This window comes from Sphaeramia orbicularis, chromosome 21 (genome assembly GCF_902148855.1).
Source record: "Sphaeramia orbicularis chromosome 21, fSphaOr1.1, whole genome shotgun sequence".
NCBI lineage: Eukaryota > Metazoa > Chordata > Actinopteri > Kurtiformes > Apogonidae > Sphaeramia > Sphaeramia orbicularis.
In genome coordinates this window covers 24,540,026-24,558,265 of record NC_043977.1, presented here as the reverse complement: position 1 = coordinate 24,558,265, position 18,240 = coordinate 24,540,026, and the positions used below count along the sequence as shown (strand labels likewise).

General features: G+C 37.0%; 1 protein-coding gene across 2 annotated transcripts; it reads right to left on the bottom strand.

Annotated features, from left to right (window-relative positions):
* Positions 1 to 11,048: 11,048 nt before the first annotated feature.
* On the bottom strand, positions 11,049 to 17,627 carry fastkd5 (FAST kinase domains 5). 2 transcript variants are annotated; one of them, XM_030125586.1, is made up of 2 exons: positions 17,566 to 17,627; positions 11,049 to 13,681 (listed from the first exon to the last, which is right to left on the bottom strand). In XM_030125586.1, the coding sequence occupies exon 2, from the start codon at positions 13,675 to 13,677 to the stop codon at positions 11,242 to 11,244; it is 2,436 nt and encodes an 811-aa protein (XP_029981446.1). In that variant the 5' UTR covers positions 13,678 to 13,681; positions 17,566 to 17,627; the 3' UTR covers positions 11,049 to 11,241. The 2 variants fall into 2 exon arrangements, with proteins under 2 accessions (XP_029981446.1, XP_029981445.1); XM_030125585.1 differs by lacking the exon at positions 17,566 to 17,627 and adding an exon at positions 16,891 to 16,954.
* Positions 17,628 to 18,240: the final 613 nt, after the last annotated feature.

Genomic DNA, 18,240 nt, shown 5'->3' with positions numbered 1-18,240 from the left:
GTAACACCAATGACAGTAAATGAATTGTGAAATATTCTGTATTCATAAAATTTCAATCTCAACATAGCTAACTTTTATAACATGGAACAATAGTACTGTAGTCTGACCAAATATCACAATGTTTTATGATATAACAATGTGGTCTGTTGTTTCATATTTGTTTCTCTTTAAGTGAGAGGGGAGGTGGGAGGAGACGGGAGGAGGAGTAGTTAGGTGGGGTTATATAGGAGGTAGAAGCTCAGGAACACTTCTGTCCTCCTGGGGTTTTTAAGGTTTTATGTTTTTATGCTTTTATGTTTTTACGCTTTTATGTTTTTATGTGATAGGCAGAAAACAGATTTCTTTCTGTCTTTTAATTTTACTTTCTTTTTAATCAAACTGATTCTTGGTTACTTATACTTTGCATTTATTTGTTTATTGATTGTTGATGTGGCATGACTGTTTTTGTGGAGCGGTGACCGCATCTTGTATTTTGAATTTCCCCTTGGGGATTAATAAAATCAATCAATCAGTCAATCAGTCAATCAGTCAATCAATCAATCTATCTATCTATCTATCTATCTATCTATCTATCTATCTATCTATCTATCTATCTATCAAGTTAACCCTTTAATGCCAAACGTATCATATTTGATACATGAGTTTTGACGACCTCTGCATCATGTAGTGTGACATTTTTTGTCTTGAAAAACCAGATGTCTACAATTAGATACATTCAACACACGGATAATCCACCAGGGGGGAGGAATTCGTTCACCAGAGGCCTTTCCAGTGACACTACAAGATTCTCACTAATGAGGAAGGAGGCAGAATTTTGCCAATTTTGAAAAGGAATTACGAATTTGTTAGACATGCTTGTGCTATATTAAGCTTTTGTTTGTTCAAAACTAATAATATTTGAGCATCGAGACCCAATGGATCAAATATGATCCAAATTGAAACTCATACATGGAAATTGATATTTGAAAAAACAGTTTTGGGCTGTTCAGAAAGGTCAAAACACAGTATTCGAAAGCTCTCTGGCGGGACATTTTAGAGACAATTTGACAGATTAGTGTTGCTAAATGACCCACATTTTTACTTTTAAATTCATTTTTGCTTTAGTTGGACCATAAGGGATTATCTAAACCAAGGAGCTTTATGTTGAAATAAATGTTGGAATGGCAATCAATTAAAGTTCGCTCTCTGACAGGACATTACTGTATTTTGACCCAGAAGGACCAATAAATGCTCCAGTTTCAAAGAACTGGAATTTTCTGACAGTGATTTAATGGTTCAGGCTTTACAGGGTTAAACACAACACCAAGTGAAAATGAAGATGCTACTTCTTGTTCCAAATCATTACACCTAAATTCAAATTTACTTATACTGATTAATAGACGTTGGTAGGAATATTTTTGGACAGACGGAAAATTCAGCACAGAACAAGCATTATTGTATTATTTTTGATCCAGTCCTAATGCTAAGTTAAGCTAATTGCCTTCTGGCTGAGCTGTGTAATTAAAGGACTGACACGAGAGCAGGAATCTCATCTAACTTTCAGCCAGCGAAAAAATTAAACTTTCTTGCATATTCCTTTAATTAAAAAACCCAGCATCATGTGTGTTCTCTACAAAATACATGTTCATTGTCTCCTCAGTCCCATGTGAATAAGTTTGGAAGCCTGTGTTGATAAAGTCGATATAACAACACTGATTTTTATCCCGAAGAGGAAAAAAAAAACTTATATAGATATATATAGCCTCAAAGGGAAATATGATATGATAGAAATCTTAGAAAATTATGGCTCTGGGGCATGTTTGTACAATCTCCATGTACAAATGCTCAAACTGACCTTGAAATGCCTCCAATATGCCAGCAGGAATTCACATGATTATGGAGTTTTACGATGGTATGACCCTTTGTAAATGCCGCAGTGGATGTGTATAACAGTGGCTCTGCCCAGTCCCACTGTGTTTAGTGGGCTTTCATCAATCCTGCTTTGAGCTGTAATGATCTGTGTGACCAAATGATGAGTGTGGAGAGATGGCAGTGTGGTTATGCAACAAAATACTGGTTGCACAAGTGTCATCTTGAACTTATCTCATGAAGGGAGGGAACACGTGAAGCTAATTAGCATGAAAATACTGTTCCGTCTTTTCCAAAACCTTCATTTCCTACAAGCTTACTAAAAATAATCCTTACAGTACCATCCAGGGGAATTACATCAGCATATGCTTTAATTAGCGGAATGTTTGCAAATGCTTATTTCCTCTTAACTCCTGAGCTAAGTGGTCATTCTACATATTATCATCACTGCTGCTGTTCAGTGGTGTGCTCAGTGTTGTCACTTACCTTGTGTCTTGTGGTAATGATGATGCATTTCTTCCATGTTTAATTGTCTTTGGATAGTCGATCCTGTGTGAGAGCAAAGTTTCGTTAAAAATTGGAGTTTTTGCCATTCCACAGATATGTCATAACATATATTAAATAGTCATTATTTATCGCACTGGAAGAAAAATCCAAGGCACTCTCTTTAAACATTAAAATGCCTTTATTATCATGGCATGGTCATATCTAGACCTAAAAAAACACTTCAACGTGTTTCAGCTTCAAGCCTTCATCAGGAAGTCAAACAGGAGCCTGGAAAACTGTAAGTTCCTATATACAGGGTGTTCCATAAGTCTCCATACATCGGAAAAATAAACATTTCTTGACATAAACCATTTTTATTTATATAATATGCTCTATGTGACTGCCATTTTGTCGGGAACACATTTCAATGCGTGTCTGCTGAAGAACTATAAAGAAGAAATATAAAGAAATACATGTTAGAACCATATATGTATGGAATGTATTATGTCTTCTATGTATGGAGACTTATGGGACACCCTGCAGTAGGGTCTAACCAATAGGAACCTGCCAGCTGGGCATGAAGGTAATGGCCTGCAGAGGGTGTCCACATGTAAACGGCCAGCAGATGGTGTCACTGCAGGTCAAATAGAAATATTTACAAGTATACATGAATAAAAACCAGTGCAAAATTTACATATCCCTGTTAAATTAAGATCAAACCAGTGTAAAGTCTTTAAAACAAGAAACAAGTAATACATTACAAGAAAACAGAAAAGTCCAACTCTTCATTCAGTCCAGGGGGTACAGCGGCATGGAGTTTAAAAATCCAGAAAGCTTCCCGTTGGTTCAGTGTCTTTTGCCTGTCCCCCTTTCTTAAGGAGGATAGAATATGGTGAATGCCAATAGCTTGTAATGTGGATGGGTTGCTGTTATGGAGTTCCAGGTAGTGTTTTGCCATCAGGTAGTTTATGTTTCCTGTTCTGTCTTTTCCAAAACCTTCACTTCCTACAAGCTTACTAAAAATAATCCTTACAGTACCATCCAGGGGAATTACATCAGCATATGCTTTAATTAGCGGAATGTTTGCAAATGCTTATTTCCTCTTAACTCCTGAGCTAAGTGGTCATTCTACATATTATCATCACTGCTGCTGTTTAGTGGTGTGTTCAGTGTTGTCACTTACCTTGTGTCTTGTGGTGGTGATGATGATGAATTTCTTCCCTGTTTAATTGTCTTTGGATAGTCGATCCTGTGTGAGAGCAAAGTTTCGTTAAAAATTGGAGTTTTTCCCATTCCACAGTTATGTCATAACATACATTAAATATTCATTATTGTAACAGAAATGCTTGGTTTCCCAGAAGAATACCCCTGGTTTGCTCCTATTATTTCAATATGCAGGAGAGGCTATAACTTGAATAACAATAGAGGACATTGTTTATTTTAGCAGGGTTAAAATATATCAGCCATACTATAAATTCAGCTAAATCCGGTGCTTTGAGGCGAAAGGGGTTTATCCTTTAATAACTAAGGAATCAAGTGGTAACACCTGAACTTGGTTGAGTTGATAAAGGCCTATCAATAGCAGCTCAGACAAGTGCTGAATGCTAACGCTCCCTATCAGCCGTGTCCCTGCAGCAGTTGGTTTAGCAGCGTGTGTGTGTTTGGAATGTTAAAGGCAAGAATCGTGACACGTTACTGAATGTCACCAATAAGGTCAGTAGGCTACTGAGAGAGAGTTATAGCCCAACATTCAGGGCACAGTTGTCAGTGCCGTCGTCTGGATGAGTATAATGAGTCCAGGCAAACTGTTGCATAGATCAGATTTTTTCTCCCTTGAGTCCCTTTAAGGATCCCTCTTGAAGAAGTCTGAAGAGGTGTTGCTCTAACGTTTAAAGAAGACATGACATTGGGATTTGTCTGTTTCATACAATAAGCTGTAATAACTTGCAAGTTGCTCTTTAAGGAATTAGAGCAGACAGACAGTAGTATCTCTGTGTTGAGATAACTTAAGAAATGTTGATGCAAGCTTAGGACACATTCAGACTGTGCTGGATTAGCTTCCAGGCTGAGAAAAGCAAAAGAATTGAAATGCAAATAAGACGAGGATTACTGAGAGTGCATTCACTCTACCAGAGTCTCCTCTATTAACTGGTGAAATACTGGCCACATTTGAACATAGAGCCTAAGCCTCATAATTATTCTCTGTTTACCTACTTTTGTTTATGGCTGGTTAATAACTCAATAAATCTCCCATCATCAGTGGGATGTGAGCAAATGGGAGAACATTTAGCACCTTGCCTGGCAGATTACTCAGAATACAATATAACAACATAATGATCCAATCTAAGCCGATAAGCATTCCCATTAGTCTACACACTCTAACAAAACTAGTGCTCTGCAGCAGGCAGCCCCTATTCTCTGAACATTTTTTGCCCCTGTTAGCATCAGACTGAAAAACACAAAGGAGCTGACTCAAAATCACATACAGAAGAAAACTGTTCTCCCAACATAAGGGATTTTCTTGGTTATCCAGTGAGTTACATTTGAATCCAAAGAAAATGGTGCTAAATGAGAAAGTGAATCATCTTTACTTCAAAAGCTTGGTTCCTGCTCACCCAGAGGTGTGAAATTAGTGGCTGCGGGGATGGCACTGACTTGAAAGTGTCCAAAGTGAATTCCCTTTCATACTTCAGATCTTTGAACAATAGAAGATGGATTTATTGGCATTTCTTCTCCTCAAAATGTTAGTAATACTCTTTTATTTATTTGTCTGTTTTATTGAACGGGGTTTCTACTGAAGATGTAATTAAAATTTAATAGTAACAAAATGTAAAATTGATTAATCTTAAGAGCTATTTGTTGTTTGAACATTATTTCCCAACACACTGATGTATTAGTTATAAAAATGTCTTCCACATAAAATGCTGTACTAACAAATCAAGGTGACATGTTGGAACTATTTCATCATGGTCACTCAATAATGTGCAGATTTCTACGTACAGAGTGTCCTCTGCTGGCTAAACGTCAACATAACACCACATCCTTTCAGTGTCGTTTTCAACATCCTGAATAGACTATAGGAGCAACGGCAACAGAGCAACCTAGAAATGTCCCAGCCTCATATGGAGGATCATCAAGTGTTCCCACACCTGCAAACACAGTACATACTGTTTGTCTTTCCTCCTGCTCATTTACATTCATGCCTTGTAGATAGCTGTGGCTTTAACAAAGAAAATTCAATGGAAGAAGTGAAGAAAATAAGGTAAAAAAAAAAAAAAATTGTGGTGTCATCATTTAAGAGAAAGATTACATTTCAGTCTAAAAATTATCTATTAAATGTGTTTCTCAGTGCTGCATTTTATAGAAATTGAGTTAAATGCAATAAAAAGTTACACAATACAAAACAATTACCTAGATATCATAGAGTTATAGGAGTGGTAACATTTGTGCTATGAAAATATGCTCCCAGAAAAATATGTTTTGCATTTCCTTCACATGCCTAAGGTGACCTTGATTTCTTTCCCCCTCTTTTTCAGATGAAAAGCACTAACAACAGTTTCTGGGTCAGAAAGAAAAGGGAGGTGGTGAGGGAAAGAAAAACATTTACAGGGAAACAGAGCACACCTGTAGTCTGTAGAGTGTGTCCTTACCCAAGGTCTCAACCACCTTTCTTTTTAGGGAGTGATCCGAATATCTTCACTAAAAATATTTCCAACCCTCAATAAGACAATAAAGAAAAGCAATGATTAGTACAACTGCAGGTAAATAACATTATATTGACATGAACTACTAATAATAAGTAGATGTCAACACCAAAATTGAACGGTGTTCCTTTAACAGCAAAGCCCTGGAAAAATGAAGTGTCTTATATCAACAGTGACAGAGCAATATCCTAAAAAAAACTCATCCAATTAATAGAGTCTGATACAAACAGTGGTATCTGTACAGATCTCCAGCCTCGAGGCAGTGGAAGCGTTAGAGATGAACACAGAGAAGTCCTCCTATAACAATGTGAAGAGGTCAAACACAGCTGAGTCTGGAAGCGCAAATTTTATCCCAGGGTGAAAGAGGTTATTTCTCCGAGTCACTGAGCTATGACCATCTCTTATATCATATACGCTCAAACATTTTCAACAGTTGTGTGATCTCTTTCTGAAACTGTTGTCAAAATGTCACATATGTCATCATTTAGGACAGAGGAATGCTCTAAATCACAGGTGTCAAATATGCGGCCCGGGGGCCAAAATCGGCCCGCCAAAGGGTCCAATCTGGCCCCTGGGATGAATTTGTGCAAAAATTACAAAGAAGAAATGAACAATCAAGGATGTTAAAATAATTTTAGGTCAATTCAATCTAAAGTGGATCAGACCTGCAAAATACTATAAAAACTAGAAGCACTCGGAGAGCGCAGACCTCCGCCAAGGCTGATCAGTGGCCCCCCCCGTGGGCCCCCCCAACCCCGATCACCACCAAAATTTAATCATTTCTTCCTTATCCTATTTCCAACAAACCCTGAAAATTTCATCCAAATCTGTCCATAACTTTTTGAGTTATGTTGCACACTAACGGACAGACAAACAAACAGACAGACAAACAAACAAACAAACAAACCCTGGCAAAAACATAACCTCCTTGGCGGAGGTAATAACTAGAAGCACTCGGAGAGCGCAGACCTCCGCCAAGGTTGATCAGTGGCCCCGCCCGTGGGCCCCCCCACGTCAAGGAGGTTATGTTTTTGCCAGGGTTTGTTTGTTTGTCTGTCTGTCTGTTTGTCTGTCCGTTAGTGTGCAACATAACTCAAAAAGTTATGGACAGATTTTGATGAAATTTTCAGGGTTTGTTGGAAATGGGCCCCCCACCCCCAATCACCACCAAAATTTAATCATTTCTTCCTTATCCCATTTCCAACAAACCCTGAAAATTTCATCAAAATCTGTCCATAACTTTTTGAGTTATGTTGCACACTAACAGACAGACAAACAGACAGACAAACAAACAAACCCTGGCAAAAACATAACCTCCTTGGCAGAGGTAATAATCTATAAATAATGAAAAGTGCAAATTTTCCTCTTTGGTTTAGTGTAAAAAAAAAAATAAAATAAAATAAAATAAAATTACACAAAAATGTTTACATTTACAGACTAGCCTTTTACAAAAAAATGTGAATAACCTGAACAAATATGAACAACCTGAAATGTCTTAAGAGAAGTATGTGGAATTTTACCAATATTCTGCCTGTTATTAAATGTTTTGTGTATTTGTAGATTCACTGCGATCTGTAAGTTGTAATGCATATGTATAAATGATGAACTGAGGTGTAATATTGTTGAAATTGCACTTATTTTTCTTAAGAATTTTCAGGGTGTTCATATTTGTTCATGTTATGTTAAAGTACAGTTTGTAGAGGTAAACACTTTCATTATGGAATTTTACTTTTTTCACTCAAAAACATAGAGAAAACTTTGGAGATGACATTATTTCTAAGTTCTTATCCTACTATTTATTTTATTTTACTGATCCGGCCCACTTCGTATCATATTAGGCTGTATGTGTAAGTATTATTGTAAGTGCTCAAAAAAAAAAACATGAATATTGTAACATTCAATGTTTACTGAGTTTCCAAAAAAAGAGTTCACTTCATAACTATATATACGATTATTATTGACTGAGACATATATACTGTACATGTTGTGTTAATATTGCTTGATATACTTTGTGTCGTATTGTAATGAAGGTGTGTGATTAAATCAGTGTTTACTTCTTCCCGCTCCTTTTCAGAAGTGTAAATAATATTAAAATTGTTTTAAGAATATTTTTTGCATAATAGTAAGAAAAAAAAAATTGTTTCGATTTGTTCCGGTGATTGTATTGTGCTTTTTATATGTCTGAAATAAAACATTCATTCACTGTGTCTTTTAATAAATTTGGGAATGTACTGGCATTTTACAGTATTATAAGATTGTTTTGTTATTTTGGACACCCTATAGCTCACAGGTGTCAAACATGCAGCCCGGGGGCCAAATCCGGGCCGCTACAGGGTCGAATCCAGCCTGTGGGATGAATTTGTGAACTGCAAAAATTACACTGAAGATATTAACAATCAATGGTGTCAAAATCATTTTAATTCTGGTTCCACATACAGACACATACAGTCTAATTAGAATTCAAGTGGGTCAGATCAGTAAAATATTTTCATTATAACCTATAAATAATGACAACCCCAAATTTCCTCTTTTTTTTTTTTTTTTGGTGTAAAGAAGTAAAATTACATGAAAATGTTCACATTACCAAACTTTACAAAAAATGTGAATAACCTGAACAAATGACCTGAAGAAATATGAACAAACGGAAATGTCTTAAGAAAAGTAAATGCAATTTTACCAATATTCTGCCTATTACTAAATGTTTTGTGCGATTGTAATGCACGTGTAAATGATAAACTGATAAACAGAAGCAGAATATTGTAAAACTGCACTTGTTTTTTTTTTAAGACAATTCAAGTTGTTCATGTTATTCAGATTTTTAAGGAAACTTTGTAGATGTAAACCTGATCATAATATAATGTTACGTTTTTCACTGTTATTATTTTACTGGTCCAGCCCACTGGAGATCAAATTGGGCTGAATGTGGAACTGAACTAAAATGAGTTTGACACCCCTGCTATAGATGAGCTATGACTGAAAAGCTGCTACAAACGATTCATCTTGAAAAATATGATATCAAAATATGTCTGCTGATGTGATTTGAATAAAAGTTCACTGCTGTTTTCCCCTTCCATATTTTCTCAGGACCATTCATTAATGGGGCTTTATGTATTATTTCTTTATTTCATGTTAAAAAACAAATAAAATAATAATAATAATGGATTGGATTTCTATAGCGCTTTTCAAGGCACCCAAAGCACTTTACATTATTGATCCATTATGCATTCACTCTCTGGTGGTGAATTACCTAGAACTGTTATTATGCTAAAAATGCCAATGTACAATAATGGAAGATCTGAATACATTTACAGCAACAGTCGAGGGGATTTACAATGGAGTGAAAAAGTGGTTACTTATATAATTTCTTATTTTTTTTTGCATGTTTGTCAAACTTAAATATTTCAAATCGCCAAACAAATGTAAATATTAGACAAAGATAGCACAAGTAAACATAAAATGCAGGTTTTAAATGATGTTTATTATTAAGAGGGAAAAAAATCCAAAACTACATGGCCCTGTGAGAAAGTGATTAACCTTAAAAAGGCAGTTCGAGCTCAAAAACCCTCCAATGTGGCTGAATTACAATTCTGCAAAGATGAGGGGGGCAAAATTCCTCCACAGCGCAGTAAAAGACTCAATGCCAGTTATCGCAAGCCCTTGACTGCAGCTGCTAAGGGTGGCCCAACAAGATATTAGGTTTAGAGGGCAATCACTTTTTCACACAGGGCCATATAGGTTTGGATTTTTTCCCCCCTTAATAAACAGCTTCAATTAAAAACTGTATTTTGTGTTTACTTGTGTTATCTTTGTCTAGCATTTAAATTTATTTGATGATCTGAAACATTTAAGTAAGACAAATATGCAAAAAAAAAAAAAAAAAGAAATCAGGAAAGCGGCAAACGCTTTTTCACACCACTGTGTATGTGACCATTACAGGGAGTAGTGAGTCACTCTGCTGGTCTCCTATAGTGAGGGAAAGTAACACAATGGGGCCTTTGACCAATGTGTCAAAAAGTGGCAAGATGTGATGAGAACCACTAAGAAACACCTTTTAGAGTCAAAGAAAATGACAAAGTGTTAAAAACTAGAAGTGCTGACGTTATTGTCACCACTAGACACAGCTCTAAATGAAAAGAATGGAGTTTGGTGCTGAAATGGCAGTGGTTCTCCTATAGGAGGTTGATTATGAGGTTTATGACGGTATAAAGTTCTAATGTAATGTTATTATCTTTAACCCCTAACATGTCTGTAGTGAGCGTTCCGAATGTATGATTTTAAATATTCATAGAAATTCAACAGTCTGCTCAATAAGAAAAAATTCAAAACTCACTGATAGAATAAACCTTGTTCTTTCCATAGACATCTGAGCATGCTCAGTGCACCCCCCACTGGCTGTTTAATGGAGAGCAAGACACAGCAGTGAGTGGACTGACTTGCTAAAAAAAAATGCTGTTTTGGGTTCTTTTTTTTCTTGTTTTTTTACACCGTTTTCCTTGTTGTTTTTACTGTTTTTTTGTTTTTGTTTTTTTCTCAGTGTTGTGATTGTCCATTTTTCTTTTTAATACTGTTTTTACAGAGTTTTGACCATGTAACTGCATTTCAGAGTTCAACCAGGTGCCAAAAACCAACTGGCCTGATTTAGAAAAAAAAAAAAAAATACAAGCCCAAAATTCAAATACTTGTTCAGTTTTTAATGTATTCATCATTTTAAATTACATAACTGGATTTTCTGATGTGAGGACACAATATGGGAAAAAAAGAACATATAAATCTGTTAGACTTCACTCATCAGATGAAGAGTTTAGTGAATTTGGCATGTGAACTGGATTGCCTTTTTTTTTTTCATCTGAAAAACCCATGGCCATTATGAAGGATTGCAAGTTGTTAAGAATAATGAAAAATGTTTCATTTCTCCTCTTCAGACCCAAGAAGTGAATTTCATCATTTGATTAAACAACCTTGAACAGTAACATTTTGAATGTTCTTTAATTGGCATTTAAAAAAAAAAAAAATCTTTCAGATTCTTTCTTACAATACTGTAATAGATTACATTAATCATCATTTAGAGATGTCCTCGACTGAATTATCCTACTCCCTTGTTTGCACATTCTCAAGCAGACATTTAATCCCCAGAAACATGGCTGCATACACTGTATATTCATCATGTATTCTGGAGTTTTTGGGGGTTTTAGTTGGTAGATCATTACTGACCACTGTAGATCTTGCCGTGCAGGTATGCTAGCTTTTCTGCTCTACTTTTCCTGAGCATTGGAAACCACTCCTGATGGCTAAGCTCCACAACCCTGTATCCTGCCAACCTCAACTGCCTCCTCTTCATGGCATGAAGGCCCAGTAACTGCTGTGATTGGGAACAGAAGTGGTTTCTATTGCAAACCTGGACAGCCAGTTTTTCTGTGCGTTTGGAGTCCCGAGGAGCTACATTTTGGCTACTGGGTTTGGTTAGAAGGTCTGTCATGTCACGGGTGAGGACTACACCTGTGTCAAACAGTTTATCGCCATCATCAGGTTCTACTCTGTGAAGAGATATTGGCTGAGCTACGGTTACAGCTTCCTTTTCTTTTTTCCTTTTAGTACTTGTTAACTGGAGCAAAAGTTCATCAGTCAGAGTTACTCCTATGTTCATTTGTCCCCAACCTTGATGAGAAACTTGTTTGGATGGACTGTTGTCAGGAGATACTGTATCTGTGCATAATGTTTGATTGACAGGTATGGGCTGTCCAGCAGCGTCCAGATGTACTTCTAGATCTATGGAACGAGTGTGGGGTAGAATCATTCTCTTACAGACAAAGTTCTCTCCTCCGAGCAAATCTTTTAGAGCGGATTCTGCTTCCTGAACTTCTGGTTTCTGACATACATCTGACTGAGCAAATGTCCACAGCATTTCTGCCACCTCTTGCCTCAGTTCACGGCTTAGTCGGGGTCCAGTCCACTGAGGCAACTCGAGAGCCACACTCCCATCTAAAGTGTACAGGTCTTTTTTCAGCTCCAGTTGTGTTGATTTAAGTGCCAAGTTAACAAAGTCTGGGCTCAAGGCTAATTCAAGGAGGTCCTCTGGGAACTTGGAGACAAAGGCCAGGCCTAGCAGACCAGTGAGCAGATGTTCTGGGTATCGGTGGAATTCAGCTTTCCGTTGTCTCAGTCCCTCTGTGAGGCTGGGATAGAGGTTTGGAGATTCAACTGGGGGAAACCCTAAAGTGCCAAAGGCCCACAGGAGCTTGGATGAGTCTTTACTCCTGCAGTGTGGCACCACTGAGGGCACTCTACTGGCAATCCCCATAAGCATGTTATCATTACGGTAATGCAGTGCTGAGCAGGCCAGTGCCACATGCATCAACCCCTTCACACCCATTCCAGGCGCCCGCCGAGGCACTTCTTGTGCCATGGCCTGTAGCCATGCTCTGTGAAAGAGGTAACTGAAACGCAGGAATTTCATCACATTCACCACAGCAAAGTCACTCATCTCCTCCACAACTGAGTGTGCCTTATCAACAGTGCGAGTCACTGCCACCTCTGACAGTGAAGTCTGAGATTTAAAAAGGCCCAAGCATACAGTGCCAACCTCCTCTGGAAGCAAATGTTGTAAATGACGCATAAGAAGCCGCTCTAAAGGATGAATCAAGTCTTTTGGGCAATGCCTCCCTTCTCCTATTATATACAGCAGTTGAACTAGCTCAGGAGTCCCTACCTGTCCCAGATATAAATGGACAGACTCGTAGAGGTGCTTTAAAAACTGGGGCACCTGTTTCCCAATACAGCGCCACAAGTCAGCAGCTAACAGCAACTGGTGTAAGTTCATCTGGCTAGCACGACGGCTCAGCTCAACCTCATACAGCTCCAGCACAGTGTGGGCAGAAGGCATGTCAAGCCACACAAACGCCTGCAAAACATCCAGCAGCTGAAACAAAGTAAAGAGGCGCAGGTTTTCAACAGAGTATCGAAGGAGCATGTTGAAACGTTGGTCATTCCTCACCAACAACATCTTGTCAGGGTGCAAGTGGCTGAGCTCCAAAAGAAAACCTGACACATCTGATGGTTTCATACTTCCCTTTAGAACAGTCACTTTCTGTAGCAATTGCAGGGCCTTTTCCCATTCAACTGGGCTAGGCTGTTGGTTAAGATCGAGGGAAATGGAGGAATATTCTGCTCGGCACTTGTGAAAGGCACGTGTATCCACTTTAACATCTGGCGGTATTGGTTTTCTATGGCGCTGTGACAATGATTGGATCTCAGGTTCAGGGCTTTTGTTAAAAGCTAAGTCAAGTAGTGTGTTTTTTGTGCTGGAAAGATGCCTTGAGCAACTCACACTGTACCGATTGCTCTGTTGCCAGAAGGAAGGAGCAAGAGTGGACAGACATGGTTCATCTTCCTCATTATCACCTTGGCTCCAGGTGGTTTCTATGTTCAACAAAGAGCGAGGATATGGAGATGGGTTGTAATGAAGCCTGTATCCTCTTTGGGAAGAGCCATCCTGGTGTTGCAGTACTCCTTTCATCCCTTTCTTCTCATCTGAGTCATCCTCTGGTTTGTCATGCAGGTTTTGAGCCTGCATGGCATCCCTTTTCAAGCCTGGGAGGCATCGTAGCCTGGGCACCCGTCGACACAGCACAGATGTAGCCATCAACCTGTTGAAAATAAAATGACAAAGGCATGGCTGTTAGAGAGACCAGGAAAAATAAATTAACACTGCCTGAGTGGATGTGACAAGTATAAATGGTAGTTAGGACTCAACAAAAAAACATATGAGACTTAATGTGATATAATTTTTCACCCTATCACAATATATTGTTAATATAATAGTGGTATCATTTTCCTGCATGTCAACACTGTATTTAGGTCCCATGTAAACAGCTAAGATGGAATCTCAAATCAGAATAATTTCAATGTGATGGAAGAATTGTCCATAGATAGCACCGGGCAATAAAACAATAATTATTAGGGATATGTACAAATAATTGATTAGCCCATGAGTTAGTCAGATATGCATAGTCAACATCTTTTTTTAAGACTAACCTTTATTTTGGATGTAATTAAAACTAGGAAGAAGTTCATCTTCAAAGAGACGCAAGACTAATGTTTATGGCACGGTTTCTGCCCAAGTGATGCAGATGGTTGATTATTAACGTGATTATTTGGCTTCTCAGGCAGGCACTACAGATCAATAAAAGCCCCCAACACCAGAATGATGAACGGTTTATTTCCCTGGGCAATAAAGGCACTTAACAAACAATAATGCGCTATACTTTGCTGCTATGTCCCTCCTCATGTGCAATAACACCTTTTTATCCACCCAAATACCACCATGAAGCTTTTATTTATGCTGTGTTTACATCTGTTTCAATGTTGTTCAGTGCTGATAGGTGTGTTTATTGTCTAGCCACTTTTATTTTGTCTTAGATACTTTTGTTTTAGCAGCTTTTAATTGTTTTTAGCTACCTTTATTTTAGATATAGTATATGTTTTGTTTTGTTTTGTTTTATGTTAAGCTTGATTTGCACTGACTTGAGGAGCACCTTGAATTTTGTCATGTTGATGCCTTGTGCTAATATGATGACAATAAAGCTTCTTAACTTAAACGGAATTAAAAAAAACCCATTTATATTTATATCAATGCAGTTAACTATAAAATGATATATCTTTCTTGTTTATATTGTTAAATAAAGATAAAATGTGTAAGAACATGTTTGTATGCTTCATTTTATGTTCCCACATAATGAATGTTGAAAATAGATTTTATCATTGTAAAAATTCTGAATGTTCTACCTCTAGATGACTGAAATGTTCTGCAGTACTGTGTTGTTAGTCATGTTATGACCATAAACACTTGCTTTAAACTGAAATGAGATGGTTATCTGAGTTCACCATTTACTCAGGACTAAAAAGCGGCCTTTCAACTGGTGGTAACCTTTCTGGCCATAAGACACAGCCATATCAATAATAATCTAAAAACAAGACTGCTATTAAAACATAGAAGTGAAATTTCTTGTTGACTGATATGTGACATGAATTCATCTTGTTTGGAATATTACTTGAAAAAACATTATTATTAAGAGCAAACATTTAAAAGACTACTATAAGAATGGTACAGTTACACCAGGGTTCCTATAGGTTTCTACAAGTTAAATTCAAGACTTTTTAAGATCATTTTAAGAATACTTAGAACATTTCACAGTCATACTGGCAAAAATTTGTGACTCCTGGAATTTAGGAAAATGTATTTATTTTACATCAACAAAGATTGAATATTATATACATACGGTGTATAGAAATGAATGTTGTGCGATCATTTCTCACAGGGGGCTGCAGAGTTAGTGATAATTGGTTCCTAATTTCAATATAAATTGTCAGGTTGGAATGGGTGGAACTGAATAGAATGTTACTGTCAGACACATTTAAACACAACACAGGTAACAAGCTTATGGTAACATAACTTAAGACCTACCATATCAAATTCAATACATTTTAAAGATTTTTTATAGGTATTGAATGCAAATTTGTAAATTACAGATTTTTTAAGACTACTTAGAATGGAATTTAACACAGAAATGAACGTTCTGTGATCATTTCTCACAGGGGGCTGCAGTTAGTGATAATTGGTTCCTGATTTCAATATAAATCGTCAGGTTGGAATGGGTGGAACAGAGTAGAATGTTACTTTCTTTGCATCTTGGACCTTTAACAGACATATTTAAACACAACACAACCAACACAACATAACTTAAGACCTACCATATGAAATTTAATACCTTTTAACCCTTTCATGCATACTGGTCAGTACATTGGACAGCTATTCTACAGCTGTTCTCTTGTATATTCACAGGCTTTGTTGGTTTAGTTGCATATCAGCCAACACAGTGGACACTCATGCATTATCCCATACACTGGCATTCATAGCATTACTATAACTTTGCTGTTCTTGATAAATCTGATCTGTGGTAACATGTTTTAGTGTAAATCAGTTGGTAACTGTTATAAGACTATAATTACTATAATAACTTTTTTTTTCTTGCATATTATCTCCATGAAGTGAGTAACAACTTGTATTAGAGTATGTTAAAATATAAGAAAACATCAGATTAGCAGCATTAAAAATGTTTATTTTATAGTTTTCACACAGTATATCACTTACTGATAATGGGTTTTAAATACATGTTTCTTTGCTTCAAAAATTAAACACATGGTTTTTGTAAGTCCATGAAAAATAGGTTGATTTAATGTTTTTATGCTCTTATGTTTTTATGTTTTTATGCGACAGGTAGAAAACACATCTAAGTTATTCACAGCTACTTATACTGTGGATTTATTTATTTATTGTGTGTTGATGTGGTATGGCTGTGTTTGTGGAGCGGTGACCGCATTTTGTATTTTGAATTTCCCCTAGGGAATTAATAAAGTAAATCTATCTATCTATCTATCTATCTAAGTTCATTAAAAAAAATTCAATCGCATTGTTATTTTCATGCCCAAGGAGGAATAAAAACACTCAGGGAAAAAAAATCTTGACTAAGGTTCTCATAATTCATGCATGAAAGGGTTAAAGACATTTGTAAGGTATTAAATGCAGATTTGTAAATTCAAGACTTTTTAAGACCCTGTGGGAACCCTGGGTTGGGGATGCAAGTGTTTTCATCAAAAGTAACTTTGTGTAGAGCCTGATTTTGTTCTTTTCGTAGAGTGTCCATACACAATTCCAAAGTGAATAGATAAAATTAAATTATGTTTTCACACAGCGGCTGCAGGGGAAGGTATAAGCTGTTTTTGATGGAGGTCACATGTTATCACCACATTCAATCCAAACACCAGTATACTCTGTTATCAAGCCGTGCAACTTACTTTTTTCCTTTCTCCACCTTTACCGTGGATTGTCATTAGACAGTGGATATTGTTATTGAACAGTGGTTATTACCTCCGCCAAGGAGGTTATGTTTTTGCCAGGGTTTGTTTGTTTGTTTGTCTGTCCGTTAGTGTGCAACATAACTCAAAAAGTTATGGACAGATTTTGATGAAATTTTCAGGGTTTGTTGGAAATGGGATAAGGAAGAAATGATTAAATTTTGGTGGTGATCGGGGGTGGGGGGGCCCATTTCCAACAAACCCTTAAAATTTCATCAAAATCTGTCCATAACTTTTTGAGTTATGTTGCACACTAACGGACAGACAAACAGACAGACAAACAAACAAACAAACCCTGGCAAAAACATAACCTCCTTGGCGTGGGGGGGGGGGGGGGCACTAATCAGCCTTGGCGGAGGTCTGCGCTCTCCGAGTGCTTCTAGTTGTTATTGAACAGTGGTTATTGTTCCTGACAGTACATCCAGTCCGTACATGTAGAAGAGGGTCTAATGTCAACCACCGCACATGTCTACTATTACACAAGGAGTTCGGCAGGTATACTGACTTCCGCATTAAAACTAACGGGAACACGTCACCTTGTCGATCTACAATTATGTACACAAAACCCGAAAAAGCTTATACGTCGATAATGTTACTAAGTGACATGGTTACTTACTGTGTCCATTAAATCCGTTTGTGACTGAATTACATGAGTTACGTAGCAGCCATGTCTGACCAACATGTGATCTACGGAAGCCGAGAAGGGTCCAAAATTACGGAAACGCATTTGGGAAAAAATAGAAGTGTCGCGAGTGCATATAATCGATAACACTGGGTTACAAAAAAAAACGTTTTGTTGCAAGTTGTCTAGGTTTTTTCAACTGAATTAGGACCATTTTGCACCGCTAAATCCAAAAATGACATCTGTTTTTCTCAATCAGGTCAGGTTTTTTTGCTAATTTGATTTTGAAAAATTAGATCTTCTCACAAAATTGATTACATTTAATTATATTAATACCAAAATAAGTTTGGTAAGCACACTTTATGAAACTTGTGACTTGATTCCTGTTAGGTACAATGGTGTATTCACTGCAGATGTAGCAGAATACATCAGGCTTATTTTTGCAAGATCTTCTAGTCGAAGCCATTTCATTCACCTGTAATATTTAAAAAAAAACATTAATCATAAATTGGCAAAAGTAAAATCTTCAAAACTTGTTTACTGCAAGAAATATGAAAGAATTTATATCATATGATGTGAAAATGCCCATAAATGTAAGCAAAAATGTTAAAAAGCCAATACAGTATGTAGCATAGTTCAGAAAGTTGAACTGATTGAGCAAAATTAATG